Raw genomic sequence first — 27543 nt, 5'->3', positions numbered from 1 at the left:
ACTTAGGCACTTGGCTGCTCTCACTTCTTCATGTGTAGACTTGGCCCGTTGTTATGGTTAATCACCATTATCTGGATTTGGATGTAGATTGTCCCCTTTTCTTCCCTAGGTCTGGTGGTGATGCAGATGTATTGCATTGCCCACTTATCTTAAGGTAGAACTCATCTTCTATCCTTGATTATAAAACTTTTTATAAGTCTATGAATTGAGTTGTGACAGAAGTTCCCTTTTTGTATGACATCTTTCTTTCATCTTGCATTTCTTGGTCTTCATTGGCTTAAGTTTGTTCAGTGGTCCAGTCTAATAAATTTTATGAATGATTTTTGATACCAGTAGTTGAATCCATCTGTTTGAAAACAGACAACTGTAGAAAGATTCAGAGCAGAATGCATGCTACTGAGTGAAAAGTAACCCTTTACCAAATCTTATGTAGAACACAAATTTTACATTAGTGTAAAGCAGTGATTGTTCTGTTCCTTTATGAGTGTGCTCATGTGTGCTGTAGGAGACAGTGTTCTTTGTTTACAAATCGGTGTGCTAATTTCCAAACCTCTGTCCCCGGTCTCTGTCTTCTTTCCTGTGTCTCCAGTGGATGTGAAATCAGAGGTTCCTATGGGCCTGGAGCCCATCTCGCCTTTAGACCTAAGGACAGACCTCAGGATGATGATGCCCGTGGTGGATCCTGTCGTCCGTGAGAAGCAACTGCAGCAAGAGCTGCTTCTTATCCAACAGCAGCAACAGATCCAGAAGCAGCTCCTAATAGCAGAGTTTCAGAAGCAGCATGAGAATCTGACACGGCAGCACCAGGCACAGCTTCAGGAGCACATCAAGGTAGCAAATGTGTCTTTGTCTCTGACCATCCCGATCAGGGCATCTGCACCACGCTGTGGGCACAAGGCCAGCACACGCGAGCACTGATGGGGAAGTTCACTGGGGTTAGGACATGGATGTGTGGCTTGAAGGAAATTGTGGTTGTACTAGTTGGAAACTTGGGTAAGTACCTGGTAAGCACTTGCTTGGCTGTTGGGAGAGCTCTGCCACTCCTACCTTTTACCTTACAGATTCACCTGGAGTGACAGGAACTTGCCATTCCCATGTATACCCTCTCCTGTGTGTTCCCTTTCCCCTGTAGTCACCACCAAGGTGACTGAAAGGCCCAGGTTATGCTGCTAAAGAAGCTATGTGCACTATTTATCAAGAAGGGTAAATTCATCTTGTGAATAGAAACAGCCCTCTTCTGCTGTTTGGTTGGTTCTCAGTCTAGGTCAATACAAGTTGTTCCTTATAGGAATGATATCATATGGCATATAATCAAAATAAAAATATAATAATATAATGAAAGGTTGAAGGGATTTTTGTTTGTTTGTTTTTCGAGACAGCGTTTTTCTGTGTAGCTTTGCGCCTTTCCTGGATCTAGCTCTGTAGACCAGGCTGGCCTCGAACTCACAAAGATCTGCCTGCCTCTGCCTCCTGAGTGCTGGGATTAAAGGCGTGTGCCACCACCACCAGGCGAAGGGATTTTTATATGTAAAAACTGGATAAATATTTTAATGTTTTTATAGACTGTTATGTCAGGGGAAATATAACAATAGCTCAGAATTTTTGCTGACATCTGGTGATTGTATATGTGCCAAATTACTTTTTTCTTCTTTGGTGTATTCACTGGAAAACATCACTGTAGCTTTACTAGTTTTTTGTTTGTTTGTTTGTTTTAATAATTGGCAAGGATATTTATCAATAGAGATCTTGCAGGGGATGGTGGCACATAGTCCTCATCTCAAAACTTGGGAATTGGAGAGGGAAGATCTAAACTTGGAAATAACCTGGGCTCCAGAATGAGCCAATGTTTTAAAATTGTAAGAAAGCACAAGGATGTTTTGGTTCAATAAAATAGATATTATTAAAAGCACAAAATATTTACAGTAAAATTTTATTTTATAATCAACTCCTTCAAAGATGACTTAAGGGTAATAATCAATAGAATTATGCATTTTGTTGTATTTTATTATATTGTATTTTAGTCATGTAATCTCTTATATATCAAGTACAAATATATGAATATGGCATTGATATAGATAACTAAATTATAACACTAAATTATAATGTCTGAGAAGGTAAAAGTGCTATTTTCTTCCCCATTTTCCTTGTTCTGCAAGATATATTATCTGCAGAGAAGGCTCTTCAATGACTAATGTAAAATATAGTCTCTTTACTAGTGAAGTTTACTGAAGACTTTCATAGTGTTGCCCTATGAAACACATTTAAAATAAGAATGAAGGACTTTCTGTGTGTGTCCCCAGCGACATTGTTGTCTCATGCCTGTATTTTGCATATGAGTGGCCTTCACTGAGTTTGTACATTTATTTTTGAATAAATGCCAAAGTGTTCTTTCACGTTGACCCTTGAACCAGTAATAGAAGCATTGATGTCTAGGTTGCTTTCCCCAGTCCTTCCAGGCATCTTAACAGAGCCATGAGGCGTGAGTAAGATTACATTCATCCCCATGCTTCAAGATCTGAATAACTATATGGCTCATTTTCTTTTGTGTTTGAGTCGCTTTCCCTGAGTACCAAGCCATGCTGATAAGCTACTTGCATTGTCTGGTTTTTGATTTCTTTTCATTAATGTTTGGTGCCATTGTTACTGCTAAAGTCACTTGTGAGTAATTTATCATTTGACCACTCAGAACCTAAGAGTAGCAAGTAGGTAATTGCTTCTGTGGCACAAACAAAATAACATGGCAGGTTGATTGGCACCTGGAAAAGAGGCACTCGAGAGAGTAAGAATCATGAGATGGTTAAAAGGGAACTGTAGCTTTAAGAAGATGGTTTCCCTACATAGTGCATTCTTTTGTTAGAGGCTGAAGATGTGTTTACATCTTTCTTCTTTTAAAGATTAGGAAGTTATATATTCCCTTAACTTTTTTATTTTGCTTTGTTACTGCCTTATGGGTAACATTAATTTAGATTTATTTGCATGAGGAAGACAGTACCTCAGGATTTAGTGGCATTAGCTTTTGAACGCTGGTTCTTCTTGCAGTCAGCACCTGCTGCCTTCTATTCTAGTCTCCTAGTTTCTACCTAGCCAACTGAAGTAGAGACTTCTTCAGTAGTAACTCTGCAAAGCCACACAGATAGTGGCTAGAATGTAGGTGCTCAAAATTGTGTTGTCTTCGCTAGTCTGTCCAAAAAGCTCCTAAGTCACCATGGCTCATTCAGGCTAAAATAGAAATAAACACGTTAAGTTTTACTTCGTTTTAATTTTTTAGACATACCCCATTTCCATAATCTTTGTTGTAAGTAGTGACTATGGTAATGAATGTGTATGTATGCTTTTCCATTTCTAGAAGGAATTATAGTTCGATTTCATTGAAGTTTTGGATAAAGTATTGAATCAATTTGACCAGTCTCGATATTGATATAGAATTGACATTGTAACAGAATTTAAACATAACTATGGGTTCCTAAATAACAGTGATATATTTGAGAACATCCATTAAGTGGCTGGTATATAAAAACAAAGCACCAAGATATTAAGATATAATATGGAGAATAAACAGAAATACTCCTAACCATATGCTTTAGATTGGGTAAGGCTGCCATACTTAGCATAAAAAAATGGCCCTCTTGTTGCTCCAGCAAGAAGGTCCTGATAACATTCCACAGAGCTTTAAATTTTTGTTCCATTATTTGCTATAAAATACAGCTTTTTAGATAACTAATATTCAAAAGGATAAATTATGCTTTAGTTATTAAGCAATAAATAGTAATAATTGAAATGATATCATTCAAAACTAAAACCTAAATTTCACATGAATTATGTATATGATCTGTGAGAGACGTTATTGTCTTGCTTATAATGAACCGAGGTTCAGAGTAGCTTTAGTATCTTGTCAGATCTCAGACCTGGTAATGCCAGACGCTAAATAGGATTTGAGAGACTTGTTCTTCAGTGCGTACTTTTGCTTTTCTTCAGATATATGTAACTAAAAGGAAACTGACACCTTAAAACACCATAACAAATAACCTCATCTTTTTGTTATGTATGGTTTGAAGTAAATTCAGAGGATTCAGAAAACTAGACATGAATGCATGGAAGTACAGTTTGTGGAAGTGACTTCTTTTGGATCTATGTCTCTAATCTAGAAGTTTTCCTGTGTTAGATGACAGTTCTGAACTTCCTGTTATCTTCTAGAGAAGTATATAGATGTGTAGGTCACTTCACTTTAACAAGAACTTTCTCTGTGAAGGGTGTAGTCAGTGTTTGTACTGTTTCGGGCAGGCTTTCCCCAAAGTAACCCCCACTGCTGTCCTATCCGCGGCAGTTTTATACTGTATCTCAAGATAAGAACTGATTGTCTATTTATAGTGTGAGAGACTTTGTGAAATAGACATCTGGGCTGTCTCCGCCTTTGCATGTTCCTATGTTTTGTAGACACACATGGAAAGAAGCTAAAGGTTCAAGTCAACAGCATTCACATGACCTTAGTGAATTTGGTAATAATTTTTGATAGGGATCCACAAATGATGAAATTATCTGAAAGCTTACTTGTTGTAGATATCAAAACCTTTTAGTTTCCTGTCTTTATATTTCAATCATAATAAGGTGGTTGAAGCACAAACTAAATACTATCAAGTTCCAAAAGTTAAAACATTGCGATTTGGGGCAGTGAGTGATGACTTTGAAGCTTAAAGAAATTGCACACTCTCATGTCTTTCTCTTCTCGCAAGTTGCAACAGGAACTTCTAGCCATAAAACAACAGCAAGAACTCCTAGAAAAGGAGCAGAAACTGGAGCAGCAGAGGCAAGAACAGGAAGTAGAGAGGCATCGCAGAGAGCAGCAGCTTCCTCCTCTCAGAGGCAAAGATAGAGGACGAGAAAGTAAGAGGCACCAGGGTAACGGACGCACCCTCTTCCCGAACCTCAAGGAACCGATAAACCATGGAAATAAGCCTGTCCAAACTGTCCTTGTCTAGTCAAAAGAATAACCTGTAGACTAAACTGCCCTCTCCTATCAGCTCTGCAGAGCATAATGAGAAATAAACAGCATTGCCAAAGACACAGGCTTGTTCTTTGGACTTTAAAAATACCATCACACTAAAGTGATTGAACGTAAGACTCCCTTTTCGGTAATAAAGTTATGTCTACATGTTTTCATTTCTTCTCTCTTCCTGCCCAAGCAGTCCACGTTCTGAACATCATAATGTGCCTCCTTCCCTTTTGTTGTTCTTAAACACAAGGCAGAACATTTGCAAAATTATGGTCCACAAGAGGGAGACAGATCCAAATAATTGCCCTCTATCCAGTCAGTTCAAACTCAGGTCGTTGCAAAGTTTAAAGTGTGGTGATTTGAACTGAAATTATCAACAGAATATATTTGCTTAATAATCAAATGAATTTTAAAACAATGTTGATTTTTTTTAACAAGAAACTCAGAAGTGATCATTTTAATGTATTGTAATAATCTACAACACTCCCCGAGATTCTTGATTTAAAAAAAATAAAATTAAAAACTAGAATTTTATTCCTATTTATTTTTTGTTTTTGTCAATTGTGGATTGAACATAGGGCTTCACAAATACTAGGCAAGCATTGTACCATTAACTCCCCAACCCTCAGCAATTTTCTTTTTAAACTTAAAGATGAATGGATGGTAGTTCTAGGAATTCTTTTCCTATAAAAATGATCAAAAAACTCATTGAAGGTATTTTGATAATTTGTAATGTAAGTAACAGTTACAGAACAGGACTCTGCCATTTTCTAAAGCCATTGTAGGTTCTGCTTTGTTTTATTTTGTTTTGTTTTGTAGGAAAATTCCATATGCTGTGGCCAGTGATATTTCCTCATAACTGTTGTTGAGTATTCTTGAGTGGTGGGAGGACGTAACTACAGGCGGTGTCTGTTTCCCTGTGTGTGTTTCAGGGGCAGTGGCAAGTACAGAGGTAAAGCAGAAGCTTCAAGAATTCCTGTTGAGTAAATCAGCAACAAAAGACACTCCAACCAATGGAAAGAATCATTCCGTGAGCCGCCATCCCAAGCTCTGGTACACGTATGTTCTGTGTTTAGCTGTTTTCCTCCTGAGGGTAAAGAGCACAGGTTCTACCTTAGGCTGACCTGGGCAGAAATCCTGAGCCCTGCCCCTTCTCAGGCTTGCATGGCTTTCTCTACACAAAGGACCACAGCACCTGCCTCTGGAGTTACTGGGAAGGTCCTGAGAAAAAATACAACGAAGTACATAGGGGCAAGCATTAGCGTGTGTCACTGAAGGCAGGGAGTACATTATCTTCTTTGTTGAATCTTCTCCTTCTCCTTCTCCTTCTCCTTCTCCTTCTCCTTCTCCTTCTCCTTCTCCTTCTCCTTCTCCTTCTCCTTCTCCTTCTCCTTCTCCTTCTCCTTCTCCTTCTCCTTCTCCTCCTCCTCCTCCTCCTCCTCCTCCTCCTCCTCCTCCTCCTCCTCCTCCTCCTCCTCCTCCTCCTTCTTCTCCTTCTCCTTCTCCTTCTCCTTCTCCTTCTCCTTCTCCTTCTCCTTCTCCTTCTCCTTCTCCTTCTCCTTCTCCTTCTCCTTCTTCTTCTTCTTCTCCTCCTCCTCCTCCTCCTCCTCCTCCTCCTCCTCCTCCTCCTCCTCCTCCTTCTTCTTCTTCTTCTTCTCCTTCTTCTTCTTCTCCTCCTCCTCCTCCTCCTCCTCCTCCTCCTCCTCCTCCTCCTCCTCCTCCTCCTTCTTCTTTTTCTTCTTTTTAATTTTGAGACAGGTTTCTCTGTGTAGCTTTGTGCCTTTCCTGGAACTCACTCTGTAACCCAGGCTGGCCTTGAACTCATAGAGATCCATCTGGCTCTGCTTCCTGAGTGCTGGGATTAAAGGCATGCGCCACCACCGCCCGGCTGTACCTCACTTCTTTCCACCCAGTGAAATAATGGTTTGGCTTCTGAGATGCAAACTGAAGACAAGATACACAGTGCTCACTTTCCTGGGACCATGCTTCCCAAGTCCAACAGAGATATTCTGTAAAATACACTTCTTTTCACTATGAGATAAGAATGAATTTTTTTTCAGAATCAGATCAAAGACTAGATATATAAATCACATTTTATAATAGGATAGAAGATAATGGGTTCATTTCTCTCATAAATGTGTTTGTTGAATGGCCTTAAGACTTTATATGTTTATTTTTCATCCCTCACATCAAGGACAGGAAGTATATCCTAACTATTTATAGAATTTAGAAGCATCCCAAGAGTTTTACAGAAAAGTTACTATACTTTGAAGTCTGTTTATAGGTATACACCCTCTTCTTTTCCCAAAACTGAGGTATCAGGCAGAGTACAAAAAAATCTTAGACATTTGAACAATTGTGTCCTATGTGTTTATCAGTTGATCTGAGAAACCAGTCAGTATAATAAAGTATTCTGAAAGAAATATAATTTTGTTTCCTAAAATTATCTGCAGAGTATGTGATTGATTCATTGTGCTTTCTAAGTTAAAACATTTTAAGAAAAAATCACATATTTCTAATGAGAAACAACTATTAACAAATAATTTATCTGCTGAAAATTCTTCAGCTGTTCCCTTGAGTATGTTAGACATGGCTCCTCATGTCAGCTCCTCTTTTCTTGTTTATATGGAATATAATTCCAGCTAACCATAAATCATTAATTTCAGGAATTAGCTCTGTGACTCTGGGAGATTTCCTTGAATTCTCAAATAATCAGTTTCTTCCTCTATAAAAAGGGCATAATGACACATTTTGATGCTTTTTACCAGTTAGAAGTATGTAAAATGACCTTAAATAATTGTTGAGAATGTATTTTTCAAATAAAGACCTGTAGTAGAACAGTGTGGTAGTGGCCCTGCGTCCTGGGCATTCTCTCCATCATATATGGTACTTGTGATGCTTGTATACACTGGGTAGTCTGAGTTAAGTCCTCTAAATTCTCCTTCGGTCGCACAATCGCTTCTTTTTCAATATAGCCATTCAAGAGAGAGAAAATATTTCAGAAGTTAGTTTTCTATTGAAGAGGAATGTGCTTTCTATTCTGCGTGTTAAGGTTGCCTGTGAGAGTCAGGCCTCTGAGGCCCTTGGCACTGTAACCTGCTCAGTACAAAGAGCCTCCTCATGCATTTGGCTGTGCTATCTGGCAGTGCCGAGGTCTTTGGACATGTTCTGTTCCCTTCCTCCATGGTTGTTCTATAATGATGACTCCAAAGGGTCCAAATGGTAGCTTTTATTTTATTTTTATTTTTTTAGTATAACAATCTCAGTTCTTCTAATGAAGTGAAATTTCCCGTGCGAATGAAGTGGGCATTGCTAGGAATCATGCATCATAGGAATCATGCATCATTCCATATTTGCTGCAGTGCCCTTGGATGCGTGAGGCTGTAGTTTGCATTCACTAAGGAGGAAGGACATAAATGCAGCTGGGACACACGGACAGCATGTGCAACTGATTGCTTCTGACTAACATGCACTGAAGTCGAGCATCAGTATTAACCTTCTTTATTGTTTTAGGGCTGCCCACCACACATCACTGGATCAAAGCTCTCCACCTCTTAGTGGAACATCTCCATCTTACAAGTACACATTACCAGGAGCCCAAGATGCCAAGGATGATTTCCCCTTGAGAAAAACTGGTAAGTTGGGATAGCAAGGAGAACACTGACTTTTTCATGACACACCTCCCGTTTGTGTTACTTCTAGATGAAAGTTAAAAAATTTGAAGTATAGGTAGTACACCCTACAGTCACAGGCTGTTGAAATGGACTTGTGCACAAGCATGTGCATATATAAGCTCCTGTACATATACAGTGGCACAGAGATTCGTGACTCCATTTTCCTTATTTCTGCATGAGTCCCATACAGTATTTTTGTAAGATTGAAAAGTTTATCTTATTTTGATTAGCAATAAATATTAGGATAAAGGAAAATAGGGATGTCATTCCTCAGAAAAAATACAACTTTTTCATTTTAAAGAACCTATCCTGTCCTCTAGAGAAATATTTCCTGTTTTATCCTTTCTTTAATCATTTAAACATGTCTGATAAGGATATTCTGTCCAACAATATTTTTTAATTTTAAAACTTCAAATGTCTATGTAGTGAACATCATGCTTCCTTCTGAGTAAGTTAGTTTCCTAGTGTTCTCCAGACTACTGACCTCAGTGAAAATGGGTCCCTATTAATCTACGTGTGAGGATACACAACTGCACCCATAGGAACTTACAGTAAAACTTGCTTGGCAAGTGTCATGGTGAAGTTTTATTTAGAATTTAATGGACAGTAACATCTCTCTAAGTCATATATATTTCTTTTCCCATCTCATGTTCCCTTTGAATGTCACTGACAAGTTATATTTAATATGTATATACTCTTCCCACTATAATTTAAATAATAGATAACAAGATTTGTGTACATTCTGTTCTAAAGCTTTCAATGTTTAGAAACTGTAGCTTTTCAAAAGATTTAAAATGCTTACATCCACAGCTTCCAAACAGGTATTCATAGATAGTTGAGTCTATTGTATTTTATTCAAGTCTTGTTGGGGTGTTTCATCTCTGTAATTTGTGTATAAAATCCACAGAGTGGTGATTTCAAATAATTATATTTATTTTTCCAAGCAATTTTAAGTAATTAAAATGGATGTGGATTGAACAAACACATGGTGAAACTAATTTCTGTCAGATAATTTACCTATGGCATAATGAAGATTTAAAAATAAAATCAATCGTGAATAAGAATTTATTACCTTTCATTCACTTTATGTGGTCCCAGATGCAGGAAAAGGGTGCTTAAGCTTCCCAAGGCAATCAGTGCCTTTTTATTCTTATAGGCTAGAGATTTTTATGTTTCTAGATGTTAGATATAGTTGAACACTTCAGTAGAATCCAATATAAAGAATGGCTGAGCTTCATGTATTGCATCTGAATTTTACGTTACTACCCATATATTGCCTTACCTTTCTTTAAGTGAAGTTCTCTAGGACAAAAGAAGGTAAAGAAAAGATCAAGGCTTTACGTTCTTCTAAACGTTGGGGTTTGTTTTGTGAAAATTGCTTCATAAAATGTGTGGGACTAACAGCCTTAATATTTAGTGGCGTGTGTTTTATTGACAAAAATTCTGTGAACATTTCCATAGTCAGGGAAGGACCTGCCATGGAATAGCCCAAGAAGTCAGGAGAAGGAAAGAACAGTCAGTCGTCTCCTAACACGTGATGCATTCAAAAGACCTGTGTCTTCTGAGCACTGAGACTACACACTGACTTTGAGCTGATAGTGCCCTCGAGAGAAGGGGCATCTGGGCCCCCAAGCATCCACAAAGAAATTAAAAAAAAAAATCTAAGGAGTACTAAGAAGTTGGTGCTTTAGAGCCTCCTGTTTCCATGAGAACAGTTTGGTTTTTCCCATGAGAAGAATGAATAACAGGCTGTTAATTTATTCTCATTGAAATTCCCAATCCACAACACAATCATGTTCAAAGTGCATGTTAAGATCCCTGATCTGAATGTGGGCACATATGTAAGAAGTACCCTCTACCTCTTTATGTGATAATACATGTGAAAATCCATAGCCTGTCTAATGGTATATTTTCTATAGCTGCCCGATATTTGAAATGTGTTTATTTTCTGCTGAAAATCTAATATTTACAAAGTATCAGGCTGCTGATCTGCAAAACCAAACATTTTCAAACATTGTAGCAATAAAGTTCTTGAACCACTGTTAATACTTTGATATCACTAGTTTTTCAGAATATTCCTTGTCCAGTTCCCAATGTCTGATTAAGAAAAGTGTGATGAAATAAACCACAGAAGTTTTCTACATATAAAAATACTTAGAGATGCTCTTCATTAATTACAAATAGGCAGAACTCTCCAATATCCAGACACATATCCATTTGATATATGCCAATTGTGTTGTGAGAAAATTAAGGCTCATCTTTGTCTTTCATTGATCATTGAAAAATTTCAATAATATTTCAATTATTAACTAAGACTTCAGCATTTGTTATATTCCACTGACTAGAATGTCACTTTGAAACATGTAAACAATAAAATTTTGCCATGATAAAATGTAAGTGGTGATTGGGGAAAGTGCTTATGGAAATTTTTGTATTATAAAGTTACATCACATTGAACTGAATCTAGAGAATTGCCATAGATCATTGAGGAAAAGTACCAGGACAGCTAATATACTCAGGCTTTGTCATTGCAGCCAGATTTTCAACTTTTGCTGTCTACTTGGATGTTACTCCCAGACTTAAAGGAACTTGTTAAATCAGTCACTTCTGTCTTTTGAGCTGCATAGAATACTATGTAATGTTTATTTCTTTCACCCCTACTGTTTATTGAATTGCTTGTATTTATTAGTAAGGTTTAGAGAATAAAACTGAGTAAGAAAAGTCTTCATGGCTTTAAAGAGAGCCCTGGGATGCCCCTTCAGCAGGGAGAACAATTTGGAAGCCCTCTGAGCTCTCTGGTCACCTGCCTTCAGACACGGACAACCCAGGTACCTCGAGCTATAGACGCCTTCGATTCTCACAGGATCTGAACTTTCTCATGCAAAGTGGACCTTTGCTTCCCTCCTCTTGGGAGGATCAGAGTTGCCCCCAATCTGTTTTCGCTAATAAGGTCCATTTGCTTTCTTTTAAAAAATAATTTATTTTTATTATATGTGCATTGGTGTTTTGCATGCATGACAGTGTGAAGGTGTTGGACCCCTGGAACTGGATACAGACAGTTGTAAGCTGCCATGTAGGTGCTGGGAATTGAACCTGGGTCCTTTGAAGGACCAGCCAATGCTCTTAATCACTGAGCTATCTCTATAGAGTTATTTTTTTTTTTACATCCTTAAATGCATGGCTATGTGTGACTAGCTTTGAAGTTGGGAATAACATATTTTTGCCCATACTTAAAGGATCCCTCTCATGAAGATTTCTTTGTTCCATAACACAAGAGTTAGCTTATGGGGACATTTGGAATATGCTTTGGCTGAGAATAGTGTTATTGCTATAGGGCTAGATTCCCCCCCTCCACCCCCCGCTTCTACAGCACGCTTCCCCCTCCTTCTACAGCACACCACTGGATTGATAATAAAGTAGGGAGCTTCTGGGGCTTGGCACTTTCAAAAGATTGCATATTTCTCACAGAGATATTACATGCATGCTGACTTTGAACTGACCTTCAAAACCATTTAATTTGGACTCTGTTCCACTGAGTATGTGCATATGTTTCATAAAATATTATGACAAAAATTTCTAGAGGTTTTATACTCTATTATATTATCGAGGTCTTACCCAGTGAACTTTGCCTTTCTTTGAATGTTATAATCTTTCCACTTAATACTTCTGAACAAAGCAAGCTGGCAGGGTATATTAACCTCTTAAAGTGCACAAGCCATATAAAGCTTGGCTTTGGCTAATAAGACCATAGCAGCCCTACTGAAACACTCACTTTAATGGTCAGAAACACTAGAATATGACTCAAAGATGGAAGGGATCCAAACATAAGCTAAGGCTGTAGAAGGCCAATGGCATTTCCCACTTGGAATAAATTGGAAAGGAGACGGTTGAGATGTAGAGCTTGGTAAATCTCCTGATGCAGCAGACAGCAGTCAGGATGGGGAACCTCAGTAACCTAGTCAACGCATTGTAATCCAAAGTTAGCAAAAGAATGTTTCCTTAAAAGGTCTTCAGATCTCTCCCATCCCCCTCTGCCCTCTCCCCATCTCTACCTCCTTCTCTTCCTCCCCCCCATCTATAGTTCTGCATATTTCCTGGCATTTCAGAACTTGGCATGATGTCTAACAGAAGCATCGTGGTTAGTTATTTCAAGTCTTTACCATATAGGGAGATCTGAGCTGTGTTTGTATTTTTACTTGACTTGTTTTTAATCAATAAACTTAGTTTTAAGAATAGTTTTTGACTTACAGATTGAGGAAATAGCACATCATACCTAGATTGATTCCATTATCAGTGTCTTATAGTATCAGCCTATCTGTGTGTGCATGTAAAAGTGATGTGCTTGTAATATGTGTTTGCATGCTCATGGGCATGTGTGTGTGTGTGTGTGTGTGTGTGTGTGTGTGTGTGTGTGTGTGTGTGCGTGCGCGTGCGTGCGTGCGTGTGTGTGTGTGTGTGTGTGTGTGTGTGTGTGTGTGTAGATCAGAGGTTGACATTGGATGTATCCCTTCATTGCTATTCACTTGCTTTTTTAACCAGGTCTGTTGATGAACCTGTAATTCCTCAAATCCACTCCTCTAGCTAGGCAGCTTCTCTAGGCATTCCCCGGTCACTGCCTGCCACTGGGATTATAGGTACACTCTCATGCCCATCTGACATTCACTCGAGTGTGGAGAATACAAACTCCAGACCTCACACTTGCTTCAGAAGTACTTCAGCCTCTCAGCCACCTCTCTTCCCTTCCGCCACTGTCAATACATCATGATTAATATGGTCTGTGGTTAACCTGAAAGTTCAGTGTAGCTGGAGAGCTTCTCTTCAGGTCCCACCAAGCCCCGGCAGTCCCTTAGCCCACTTATAAAATAAACATACAGATGCTTATATTATTTAAACTGCTTGGCCATTAGCTCAGGCCTATCTTTGTCTAGCTCTTACTCTTATGTTCAGCCCATTTCTATTAATCTATACTTTGCCACGTGGCTCGTGGCTTACTGGTACCTTACATCTTGCTTGTCCTGGCGGTGGCTGCAGTATCCTCTTCTCCGCCTTCCTGTTCTCTCAGTTTTCCTCTCTGCTAGTCCCACCTATACTTCCTGCCTGGCTACTGACCAATCAGTGTTTTATTTATACAGAGCAATATCCACAGCAGTTCAGTGTAACATAATGAGATGTTAGCTGTCTGTTATTATAACTTTACTCAGAATTGTATCATTGCCTTTAAAACGCTGTTTCTCACCTATTCCTACCAACCCTAAAATGAGTATGTAGTAGTTCTTTTCATTTTTTTCTTGGGCTGGAGACATGGCTCACTTGCTGTTCTTGCAGAAAACCTGAATTCAGTTCCTCCCAACACATGATGGTTCACAGTCATCTGTAACTCCAGTTCTGTGAGGATCCAGTGCCATCCTCTGGCATCCGTAGGAGGCAGGCATGCACATGACATGACAAACATACATACTTGCAAGAAAAACACTCATACGCAAAATATAAATGAATGAATCTGTAATTTTTTCCGTGTAGTTGGATTTTGTCCAATGATGTCACATAGATAGACTCGTGCAGGATGTGACTATTTCACAATGGCTTCTTTTCCTTGGCATTTTTACTAGTCAGGGTTCTCTGGAGTAACAGAACTTATAGAACAAATCTCTCTATATATCTAGAAAAGGAATGTATTAGAATTATTACAGGCTGTGGTACAGCTAATCTAACAATGGCTGCCTATGAACAGAAGAAGGTCCAAGAATCCAGTAGTTGTTCAGTCCATGAAACTGGATGTCTCAGCTGATCTTCATTATACACCAGAATCCTGGAGAAATGGGCTCTAATGCCAGTGAAGGAGTGGACTTGTAAGCAAGGGTGAGAGCAAGCAGGCAAAAAAGTGAGAACATCTTTCTTCCATGTCCTGTATGTAGGCTGCCAGCAGCAGGTGGCCCCAATTAAAGGTGTATCTTCCCAGCTCAAAAGATTTATATTAAAGGTGCATCTTCCTACCTTAAATATCCAGGTTAGCAGTGAATCTTCCTGCTTCAAATGATTTAAGAAAAAAAAAATCACAAAGGTGTGCCCAGCCTTTTGGATTTTTAGTTAGTTCCATATGTAGTCAAGTTGACAACCAAGAATGGCTGTTATAGCATTATACATTTAATCCTACTCTATGTTTTTTCATGAAAAGAAGATAATCAAATATTACCAATGAATAACATTTCTTTGTATTCATGAACCACAGTTGATTTTTCTATTTACCTGCTGAAGTTATTATGATTGCTTTGAAGTTTGGATGGTTGTGAATAGAGCTGTAAGATTTTGTGTGATGTTTCCAATTTAATTGAGCAAAATTCTGAGAAGGCTGTCCAGTTATTTTCCCCACATGTGATGGGTCTTACTTCTATTCCTCATGTCTTTCACTGAACAGAACACTCAGAGTTTAATAAAATTAAACTTATCAGTATGTTTTTTCATGGATAATGCTTTTAGCATTGTATTAAAAAGTATTGTTAAACACAGAAACATTTATTTTGTACTATTTGAAATTTTATGTCTCATACCTAACGTGTAGGATTATAATCCATTTTGAGTTGATGCTAAGAAGATTGTTGATGTCTTTGTTTAGATCCAGTATTTTGCAAGTGAGTGCCCAGTTTGGCCATCAAGCTGTTTCAAACACGAACAAACAAACAAAAATTATCATCCACTTTAAAAAACTCATAACAATGCTATTGATAAGTGGGTCTGTATCAATTTGTTCACTTGCTTCATAAAGTACACAGGGCCCTCTGATCTCCTTTACAACATCTCCAAACAATCATCTCAGCGAAGAGCTATGTCTTTCAGAATCTCACTCTCGTGGTTGAACATTCTCTGTATTTGGTTTCTAAAATTGCTTTACAGTGAGTGCACTCACGAATTTAAAGTTAGAGGATAAAGTGTTCTAGATCTGATCAGTATTTAAAGCACATTAATATTTTAGTCTCTTTCTTGCTCTCATTTTCTTTGTGTGTGTGTGTGTGTGCATGTCTGTGTATGTGTGTCTGTGTATGTGTGTTTATGTGTGTGTATATGTGTGTGTATGTATGTGTGTGTGTATGTGTATTGTATGTGTGTATGTTTGTGTGTATATGTGTGTATGTTTGTGTGTGTGCGTGTGTGTGTATGTGTGTTTATGTGTGTATATATGTGTGTGCGTGTGTATGTGTTTGTGTATTTTATGTGTGTATGTGTGTGTATGTTTGTGTGTATATGTGTGTGTATGTTTGTGTGTGTGTGTGCCTGTGTGTGTATGTGTGTTTATGTGTGTGTGTATGTGTGTGTGTGTGTTTGTGTATTGTATGTGTGTATGTGTGTGTATTCGTGTGTATATGTGTGTGTATGTTTGTGTGTGTGTATGTGTGTTTATGTGTGTGTATAAGTGTGTGTATGTATGTGTGTGCATGTGTGTATGTGTTTGTGTATTGTATGTGTGTATGTTTGTGTGTGTGTGTGTGTATGTGTATATGTGTGCATGTTTGTGTGTGTTGCGGTTTTTTTGTTTTACTTGCTTCTATTGTTCTTGAGAATTTCATTCAGTATATATTTATCATGGTTTTTTTTTTATCCTAACTCCTTCCAGATCACACGATCCAGCACACCTCCCACCCAAATTCATTCCCTCTCTCTCTCTCTCTCTCTCTCTGAAAAAAATAAGCCACTAAAAACCATGGAGCTGGATTAATGTTGGCTAACTGCCCATGAGAGTGGGACATGCCCTGGGATATGGTTAATATATTAGTGTCATTTCATAGAAGAAAACTGAATTTTCCTCTTCTCGCAGTTATTATTTTCAAATAACTCCTTGTCTATGGGTGGGACTTTGTGCCCACTTCCCCTCCTCCCTGCTGGGCTCTTGTCTGGCTTGAGCTCATCTAAGTCTTGTGCACACTGTCACAGTCTCTTTGAGTTATATGTGTTCCAGCCCTGCTGTGTCTAGAAAACTGATTCCTTAAAAATGTCTGCCACCTTTTGCTCTTACAATCTTTCTGCACTCTTTCACAAGGATCTGTGGACTTTCATGGCAGAGGTGTGATAAACACATCACACTCAGTTGATACCCCTCAAAGTCTCTCACTCTCTGCATACTGTTCCGTTGTGAGTCCCTGTGTTAATTGCCCTCTACTGGAAGAAGAGGCTTCTCTGATGAAGGATGAGCAATGCATGATTTATGGGTATAGTGGTGTGTTATTAGGAATTATTTTACTTCTATGTTCGTTTAGTAGAACAATAATAGGTTTTTCCATAAGGTCTATGATTTGTCTAATCTCAGGTTTGGGGCTTCATTAACCTTCTATAACCTATAACCTATAACCTATCAGGTATAGGTTCCATCTCATGGAGGGAGCTTAAATCCAATTAAGAAGTGATTGGTTACTTCCCTAACATATATGTGACTCTGGCACCAAGGGACATAGTTTCTAGGCAGATTGGTATAAGGTATTCTATATGAAATACACATAATTTAAAGTGTAAAAGCTAATATCCACATATTTCACTGATTTCTCTCTCATGTTTGTCCTTTGTATATAGGTAGGATACTGATTTTTGTGTGTTGAGTTTGTGTCTTGCTACTTTGCTGAAATGGTTTATCAGCTGTAGACATTTCCTGGTAGGGTCTTTTATGAGTAAAATTAAATCATCTGCAAATACAGTATATTAGTTAAGGTTTCTATTACAGTAACAAACACTAAAATGAAGAAAACTTATAAGAGGAAGTGTTGAATTGGGCTTACAGTTCCAGAGGATCAGAGTCCATGATGGTGGAACAAAAGCGTGGTGGCAGGGACATCTGAGAGCTCAGACCTTGATCAGCAAGCAGGAGGCAGAAAGAGCACTCTGGGATTATAGCAAGAGTCTTTTGAAATCTTAAAGCCTGCCCCCTATGACATACCTCCTCCAACAAGACCACACCTCCTAATGCTTCCCAAACATCTCCTCCTATTGGAGATCAATAATTCAGACATATGAACCCCTGGGGCCATTCTCACCCAAAACAACGTCATGAAGGTCCTTTAACTTCTGTCTTTCCTGTTTGTAGCCCTGTGATTGTCCTTGCTTGAGCTAACACTTCAAGCTCTACAATGCATGAGTGTGGAGAGAGTGGACATCTTTGTCTTGTTTCTCTTAGTCTTCCCCTTATCTGCTTAGCATGGTTACTATTGTACTTGTGTTGGGCAGTAATGTTGGTGAGACATTATGGGTGTAGCTTCTGACATTACTAGAAGACACAGTCTCACAGAAAATTTCTGGAAACTTGTACTTTTACAGTGTTTCCCTCCTCTCTTCCACAATGATCCCTGAGCCTTAGATGTGTGAGTGTTTTGTAGATGTATCCATTGGGACTGGGCTCCATAACTCTGCATTTTGATTGGTTGTGGTTTTCTGCAATGGTCTTAACCTATTTCAAAAAGAAGATTCCTTGATATGGGGTGAGAGCTATACTTATTTGTGGGTATAAGGACAAATATTTAAAATGTAGTTTATTATACTGGTTTAGTGAAGCAGTGGTTATAGGCTCTCCTCTAAAATCATGACTTCCTGAGCCCTGGGTAGGTAGCTAGGTTTTCAGTACCAAACTTACTGATCAGGTTTTATTCCCATTAGAGAGCTGTTGGTTGCCACCAAGGTAATTCTGCCACTTCTGTACCCTTAGGGTTCTAGTGCCATTCTGGTCATTGCTGTAGTTCATAGGTGTCTGAGCTGGCAGGACTAGTCATTGCTCCCTTCCTATCCGCCATTTTCTAATGCATTTCCTTGGTTCAATCAACTGTCGGTATGCTTAAATAATGGACTTGGTTCTATTCACCAGTCTGCCTATTACTTTGCCAATACCACATTGTCTTAACTATTAAAGCTTCCTAGCAATTCTTAAAGTCAGCTAATGATGTCAGAATTTCAGTTCTTCTTCAGTATCATATTGTCTAATTTTGGTCCTTCTGTCTTCCCATGTGTACATTAGAATGTATTTGCTGATATCCTATAATTAAATTAATGGGATTATAACTGTGATTGTGTTGAATGTATAAATCAAGTTGGAAAGCATTTTCATCTTAATAATGATTTCTTATCCATAAACACAAATAATTTTCCTTTTGCTTAGGTCAGCTAATAATAATAATAAGAGTAATGATAATAATAGTAAAAATAAAGTATTTTATTTCACCTTATATAACACAGATCTCAGCTTAGAACTGTAGTCCTTTCCTACTTGATAAGGAATTTCTTTTATTCAGGCAGGTGTATTTGTAAAAATTTCCTTAGTTGTTTGCCTGTGTTTTTATTTCATGCTTGAAGGGTGGCTTTACCAAGTTCAGATTTCTGGACTTTAAGCACTTCAGTACAACATTCTTTTATTGATTTCATGATTTCTGGCAGGAAACTTAATGTAATTCTTATCCTTTACACCCATATATAAAATGTTCTCTCTTCGCCACTTCCCTACAGTTTTTTAAAAACCTGTCTAAAGATCTTTGATTTTGAACATAATTAAGACTGCTTGTTGATTGGGGATATTTATACAGCTTCGTGTTGTCTGAATTTCTGTATTTGAGAACCAGTGTCTGTCATTGATTTTGGATAATTTCCATTCACTGTAACTTCAAATTCTTCTGGGGCTGGTCACATAGCTCAGCAGGTAAAAGCGCCCACTGCTCAAGCCTCACACCCTGTGTTATGTCCCTGGAACCCATGGAGAAGGAGAAAGTAACTCCTGAAAGCTGTTCTCTGATTTCCACATGTGTGCCATGGCATGAATATGCCTACACACACACACACACACACACGTACACGTGCATGTGCACACACACATGAACACACACATATAAGCATACCAGCTACTACTACTAATTATTATCTGTTTATTAATAAATTAAATAATTTTTTCTGTTCCCTGTCTCTCACTAATTATATTGACATGCTCACTAGGCATAGATTACACCTTCCTTTTGCAAATTGAAGGTTTTCTATTTCATTTTTTAAATACTTTTTTTGGGAAGGAGAGCTACTGTTTAAATGTACCAAGATCATTCTCTTCTGCATAGTCTTGCCTACTGATGAGCTTATCAATGGTATACTTTCTGTTACTGGGATTTTTATTTTTAGGATTCCCTTTTTTAATGTATTATGTTTTATTTGTTTGTGTCTCTCTATGGCTATGTATGTGCAAGCATGTATGCACATGTGCAAGCATGTATGCACATGTATGCATGTGTGCAGATCAGAGGACAACTTGCAGGAGTTGATTATCTCTTTCTACCATGTGGGTCTTGGAAATCAAACTCTAGTCTTTAGACTTAGCTTTGAGCACCTACACCTGCTGGGCCATCTGACTGTCCAAGATTACCTTTTCATTCCTTCTTTGAGTTTTCCATGTTTCCTGGTAAAGGAACCTTCTGCTCTTCCATTAGATCTTCTATTACATTACTTGTAGTTATTTGTTCACTGTCCAGTGGTTCCAAATTGTGTTGCCTCTAAGTCTAAGAGTGTTTGTGTTGACTCTTCAAGCTGTGTCTGTCTTGTTCTTTGGCTTCTGTAATTTTATTGAAAGCAGAAATGATAGAATGAAAAATAAAACTCTATATTTATGCTTTTGGTGTGGATGTATATATGCATTTAGCTGGAGCTGACCTCCTTTAAAAACAATTTACTAAAACTGTATTTGCCAGAGAATTCAGTTTTTTCTGGTTTCTATGTTATCCAACTCCAAATTTCCCTATTATCTTGGGATTCCACTAAACGTTTCTTTTTTCTTTCTTCTTTTTTTTTTTTTTTTTTGGTTTTTCGAGACAGGGTTTCTCTGTGTAGCTTTGCGCCTTTCCTGGGACTCACTTGGTAGCCCAGGCTGGCCTCGAACTCAAAGAGATCCGCCTGACTCTGCCTCCCGAGTGCTGGGATTAAAGGCGTGCGCCACCACCGCCCGGCCTTCTTCTTTTTTTTTTATTAAGAAATTTTCTATTCATTTTACATACCAACCACAGATTCCCATGTCCTCCCTTCTCATGCCCCCCAGTCTTTCCCCCACCAACCCACCTCCCATTCCCACCTCCTCCAAGGCAAGATCTCCCATGGGAAGTCAGCAGAGCCTGGTACCCTCAGTTGAGGCAGGTCCAAGCCCCTCCTTCCTGCATCAAGGCTGTGCAAAGTGTCTCGCCATAGGCACTAGGCTCCAAAAAGCTGGCTCATGCACTAGGGACAGGTCCCAATCCCACTACCTGGGGGTCCCCTAAACAGTTCAAGCTAAATAACTGTCTCGCTTATCCAGAGGGCCTAGTCCATTATCATGGGGGCTCCTCAGGTATTGGTCCACAATTCATGGGTTTCCACTAGTTTGGCTAGTTGTCTCTGTACTTTTACCAATCATAGTCTTGATGGGAGAGCAAGGAAAAAGATACCATGATAAATGAAGACATCATGGGAATAGGGAGAAGCAGAGTGCTAGGGAAATTCCAAGGAATTCACAAGGATGACCCTACCATAGACTACTGGCAGTGGTCGAGAGGGTGCCTGAACACCAGTGGTCAGATGGGTGAACACCCTAACTGTCATCATAGAGCCCTCATCCAGTGACTGATGGAAGCAGATGCAGAGCTCTGTGGCCGGATGCCAGACTGAGCTCCAGGAGTCCAATTGATGAGAGAGAGGAGGGATTCTATGAACAAGGGACATCGAGACCATGATGGGAAAAAAGTAAATGTTTCTAACCTCTGTCTCCCAGTTCCCTCAGTTCTAACTGAGTCTTCCTGTGCTGGAGTCCTGATGAAAGTGTAAGGTGCAGATGTTTTTATTCTGTACCCCATTTATGTGTCACTTATTCTTCCGTAACTGGTGGAATCAATAGTACATTCATTGTTGCCACACCGAAAAAGAAGTGTGGCCACATTTTGGGTTGGAACAGAGGATAACACATTTGGGAATTAGAAGGACTTAATTTGTCTTATTTTTCTTGTAATAATCAATTCATGACCTTCTGATAAGGTCAGAAAACTGAAACCAATTTTTACTATCCAATAATCAGAAATCTCAGGTACTTTGAAAATAAGATTTAATTATGCAAGGCAACTGCATTTAATCTTTTATTAATTATTAAGGTATAAGATACTATAATATTTTAATCAGTTTTGAGTAGTAAGATTACCTGTGATAAATGAAGAATATAAATTTATAATCTATGAATTTTCACTTTAGAATCATAGAAATTATTATAGAAAATAATGTTACTAAGAGTATTTAACCCAAAAATTACGTATGATTGTATTAGACTCAGTGACTACAATAAATTAAAATTCATAGTTGAATAAATGAGAAGCTGGTCTTACTAATTACATATGTAATTAGTACAGTAGGTAATTAGAGTTTGATATCAGCACCAATTGTGAACTGTGTCTTGTAAGAATGTTGAACGTTTAAGTCAGCTTACTTCTTTGAAGGGGAAATGAATGGAAAAAAGCCAATATAGACTAGAGAGACAAGATATGGAAGTAACATGGCGTGGCTCCAGGTGGCTGTGGCTGAGAGCTCTGCTGAGGAGCTTAGTGCTGTGTAGTCTCTACACCTCATAGCGTCAGTTCTTCTCAGTCATCCATTACGGCAGGGCTGTTATACGCCATGAAAGTCCTGTGCATGGGGCCTGATGCATGGCATTCTCAATACACATGTTGCAATATAAGTTACTGAGAATAATGATGCACTATTAGTGAAAGGAATTATTAATAATAGGACAGAGTTTAAATGAATTTGGATGGCATTTCTTTTCTTAACCTTGTCACTAAATCTTGTGAACATTGAAGTGTTTTAAATTTCAGAATTTTCATGTAAATAAAAATAGACCAATGATATTATATAAGGAAATGTATTATTTTCTTTCAAGAAGATTATGAGAAGAACGTGTTAATTGAACAATTCATAGGTGAAAGATAAATGATTGCTGTTGCATAATCTTATCTCAGATTCAGTATAATATTCACTCTTGCAAAGTGTAATGAAATACTTTTCATCCCCCATGAAATGCACAATTAAAAGCAGGCAGGACATATTAGATAAGATTGGAATGAGAAATTGGCAAAAAATAATAATTAAGACTTTTAAAGTGTTTAGCCATCTGTTGTAAAGTCAGGAGAATGGTTATAAAATTCACAATTATAGAACTTGAAATCCTCAGGAAATATTCCATACAAGTGTATGCACTTATTTTTCTTTAGACATAGCTAGTTAATATATCAAAAGATGAAATTAAACAAATGATGAAATATTTATGATGCTATTATCTTTACATTTTTATCTTGCTCTCTGGTTCCTTTGAAATGAAAGTATCCCTTATGGCAGAAAATCTGGCATGATAATATTGCCTATGTGTACAAGTGGCTTCTTCCTTCTCAGTGTTTTAGCATAACAGCAGCTTATTAAGGCATATAGGATTCTTCCTCAAGGGTCCTTGTCTTTCAGCAGATCCCCCAGCTTCTCCTGTTACAGACTGGTTTGGTCCCTAGTTATTTGTCTTCACTTTTTACTCATTCTTCCATAACTCTCATGCTACTGAGCTCCTTCTATCTGTAGTCTCAGGCCATTATCATTTCTTTTAGTAAACATTAACAGTTATCTATCAATTCTAAGATATCAGATTGCCGTCATCTTTTTCTTTCCAATTTGATGTCTTTAGAAATGTCCTTGAGTGTGCTTGTTACACCCTCATTCCATGACAAGCCCTTTGTGCTGGGCACACTCCTGAGGTGAAGGAAGGAGTTTTGCAGCAGAAGGCTTGCCATTGAGGAGCATCTGTTCTTGATGGTGAGATGCATGCAGGAGAATCCTGACAGGCTGATTGAAGGCTGAGTTAGTTGTATATGAACCACCCTCCTTACTGAGATAGTCCTTCATATTCCCAGGTTACCAACATTTTTGGATGAAAGCAACAGTCTAAACCACTTGAAAACATAGCTAAGAGGAGACACAAGATGCTTGCATTTTTCAATATAACATTTATGTCTCTTTATTCCTAATATTTTGGTTTTATTGTGTATATGTTAAAGTTTCTCACATACTAGTAATAGTCATGGAGAATTTTTTGGAAAGCTGAAGCTGTATCTATATGGTTACTTAAGAAAAGTACAGATCTACACTGCCCAGTGAAATTTTTAATGGTCACAGAAAAGTTCTGCATGTATTATCGCCCAATTCAGTAGCTAAAAGCTAAGTGCAGCCACTTGGCACTTGACAGTGGAAATGGAGCTAGCATTATGTGGAACTGAATGTTTTTCTACTTTAAGGTAATTTTTTAAATAGCCACTTGTGGCTAGTAACTGTCCTTTAATACAGCACAAGAATTGGCCAAGGCACGCATAGCTGTGACAAGGTTGCCACTTCAAACACTCGGCGCCACTAAGCATCACAGTAAACTTTGTCCACTAGGTTGGACACCTGCTTATTAGGTCACCCCATAAATAATCTCTGAACAGACTTCTTCAGGACTCTCTAATATTTCAAGAGCAAAAAGCAAATAAAAAGTAGTTCGGCTCAAATGGGATTCTAGTCATTTTATTGAATCTTCCTTGTGTTCAGATACTCACATGATGTTATGAATCCATTGTATTCAAGTGTTATTAGATGTATGTGGGGACTGTTCTGAGTCCTACTGGGTTTCTTGCATAACAATGCTGTCTAAATAGTGACAAGGAGACCCTAAGCCCCAGGCTTACCTCTTCACACCTTAAGTAGACAAAAGCAAATGTTACTTTTCTCAGTGTTTCTGGAAAATTCCCAGCACACTTGAACATCTTGGCTCATGTGCAACCTAGAATCAGTCACTTTTATGATAGAATTGATTACATCAGGAGTAGAGGGAGGCATAACTAGCCATTCATTCCAGATGTCTGGGTAGAGTTTGCATAGTTCTCGAATATAACCTTCACTGAGTGAAAGGCTGTCCAGCGTTCTTCCTTCTAATGAGTAGTTATGAGCCTGGTAACTCCACGCTGGGCTTTTCCTCAGTGGGTTTCTTCAGATCTCCATTGACTGCTCATTCTTCAAATACAGAAGCCCTAGGTATTATGACTTACAGAAGCACTCTGTGTTGCTACCTTCATTCCCTCTCCCAGCACGGGGGTTGGAGTCTTGCAGTTCAGCACCCTGGGTTTCACTTACACTCAGGATATTCTCAAACACATGCTATCCCTCCTAACATATCCCCTTGCAGTTCAGCACCCTGGGTTTCACTTGCACCCAGGATATTTTCAAACACGTACTATCCCTCCTAACATATCCCTTCTCCAGTGGTCAGATTTTGTTTTATTTTTGTGCTTTCAACAATGGAGATAACATTATTTTTATGTGATGCAGCTGTGTTATTCTAAAAACATTTTTCCATGACCAACTAATGCATGACATAAATATGCACAACCCTCTAATTACATAGATTTTATTTACTTTTTAAATGTTAAGAATATAACTGAGTCATATTGTTTTTTGCCATTGTATATGGCTTGTGAAACAAACGCTATATTCCCCTGTGAAAGGCTCTATGACTTTCATGATGTAAACTGTGGTTGGGTAACAAAAAACAAGTAGCCTGTCCAGTGGAACATCGAGCACAGTGATTATAATGGTGTTTTTACCTTCAAGAACTGTGTTTCTCCACAGCATGAAATAGCAAGAAAGTGAAAGCTTGTTTTAATGTGATATTCAGTCACATAAAAAAAATCAAGTTTAAGGAAGATAATATAATAGGTTAATGGACAGATACATGTGATAGGAGGAGACAACACTTTTCTCTTTGTACGAAACAGTACACCTGCCTGCATAGCCTGATGACACCATACAATAACCCACACACGTATCTCATTGTTCTTGCTAGCTTATAGTCACAGGGACAGTGCAGGGATGCAGTGTCCCCTTTTAGTCTTGTCTTTATTTACTGGAGCAGCAGGTGCAATGTGCACCTGAAGACAGCAAGTGTCACTTTGAATCCCAGCTTCTCATTCTTTGGGACTTTTTAAAAAAATATCTGCTACTTAGTATCGCTGGGAAGGGAAGGTTTGCTACAATTAAAGTGCCACATTGTGTCCGTTATCACACAAGAAGAAAACCAAAGCCATTTAACTTGTACCATTTACAAACTAAATTCAGTGCAATCATACATAATGTTCAAAATATTTTAAAATAGCATGGGAGTTTGATCTAATCATTGAAAAGCCAATGAAACAGATACTTTCTATGCAAAGGACATCATTTAAAGCCACAAAGTGATATGTTCTTTCTACATCTAAATATTTAACTTTTTTTCAAATGAACTAGTCTAAAAATAAAACATTTTTATTAAAAGCTAGATTATCCAATTTGTTTGCCATACATGAATATACAAACTAATTTGTTGATCTGTGACATAACATGGAGCACTACAGAAATAAAAGAGTGCCAAATTATCTTTGAATTTCCTATCTACAAAAAGGCTATTTCAAAATCTGTTAGACGTCTTCAGGGGAATTGATAGACTTGTGAATGTATAAATAGTAAACATATTTTATGTGTTTCAAAATTCCATGGAGAAGTTTCCTAAAATGTATTATGATTCATCTACAACATAGCCTTAAAAATATGAAGAGTAATTATCCAGCTCTTACTGAAGTTTTTAAATACTGATATTACATTTTCATTAAAGTTACCTATACATGCATGGAAAATGACTTCTCCTAGGACTTATTGCTAGAATAATATTCACTTTCTTGAAGAAATGGTATGCCTACTTACTACAATACACACACTGATTTTATAAACTGCCCAGAAGATTATGAGGAGAGAAAGAGACAGAGATAAGGGATGGTACATGCAACTAGGCCAACTAGCAGGGATCCAAATTAGGAAAGACGATATCTATCTATCTATCTATCTATCTATCTATCTGTCTGTCTGTCTGTCTGTCTGTCTGTCTGTCTATCTATCTATCTATCTATCTATCTATCTATCTATCTATCTAACTATCTATTTCTCTCAGAATTTAAAAGACAAAGTTCAGGAAGTTTGTATACACAGTGCGCTTATGAGTTTGCAAATTTCCCATGTTACAGGTTGAGACTTTATGCTGGTTCAATCTTATTTTAGAAATTATATTGGAGTGCATAGTCCAAGGTATTGTATATGTTTTACATATAGTCAGAGAGGAAATGGAGGTGAGAATGAATAGCACTTAGAAGCTGTCTTAGTTAATGTTTCCTACTGCTCTGAGGAGACACCATGACCATGGCAACTCCTATAAAGGAAACCTTTAAATTGAGGGGGCTCGCTTACAGTTCAGAGGTTCAGTCCACCATGGCAGGGAGCATGGCAGCATGCAGGCAGATGTGGTGCTGTAGCTGAGAGTCCTACACCTTGACTCAGAGGCAACAGGAAGTCAATTGACTGTCACACTGAGTAAAGCTTGAGAAAAAGACCTCAAAGCCCCCACAGTGATACACTTCCAACAGAAGGTGTGGCATAGATTAAAGGTCTGCCCTCCAGCCTCAAGGTCTGGATTAAAGGCATGTGTCATCCAGCGTTCTCCAACAAGACCACACTTCCTAATAATGCCACTCTTTATGAGCTTCTGGAGGCCAAATGCATTCAAACCACCACAGAGTCTCAGGGGCTATCTATCCTCCTAGTGACCATGAGTTGGTTTCTCCTTCCTCACATAATGGAGATTGCCAGAGACTGAAAGTACCATTTGATCTGTCCTTGTTTTATTTCTCTTCCTAGAGTTTCATTACTGATTGATCTTCTAAATCAAGCAGTTGGCCTATTCAGTTATTTTCTGAATAAGAGAGGAGACCATGGAAAGGAAAGCAAACTTTTCATTCAGCACGTGGGCTCTACCAGAAGCTGTGG

General features: G+C 38.3%; 1 protein-coding gene across 17 annotated transcripts in view; it reads left to right on the top strand.

Annotated features, from left to right (window-relative positions):
• The window catches only part of Hdac9 (histone deacetylase 9), an 872989-nt gene that overhangs the window by 478196 nt on the left and 367250 nt on the right, over positions 1 to 27543 (top strand). For 10 of the 17 annotated variants that reach the window (XM_052738329.1, XM_052738325.1, XM_052738327.1 and 7 more), the window contains 4 exons: positions 590 to 831; positions 4731 to 4881; positions 5923 to 6049; positions 8504 to 8625. In XM_052738329.1, coding sequence (XP_052594289.1) covers positions 590 to 831; positions 4731 to 4881; positions 5923 to 6049; positions 8504 to 8625 — 642 coding nt within the window. The remainder of the gene's footprint in view (positions 1 to 589; positions 832 to 4730; positions 4882 to 5922; positions 6050 to 8503; positions 8626 to 27543) is intronic. The other 7 variants (XM_052738322.1, XM_052738334.1, XM_052738330.1 and 4 more) reach the window with 3 other exon arrangements.

Source organism: Peromyscus californicus, unplaced genomic scaffold (assembly GCF_007827085.1).
Source record: "Peromyscus californicus insignis strain IS unplaced genomic scaffold, ASM782708v3 Scaffold_15__1_contigs__length_86483966, whole genome shotgun sequence".
NCBI lineage: Eukaryota > Metazoa > Chordata > Mammalia > Rodentia > Cricetidae > Peromyscus > Peromyscus californicus.
This window is presented reverse-complemented; position numbering and strand designations above follow the sequence as displayed.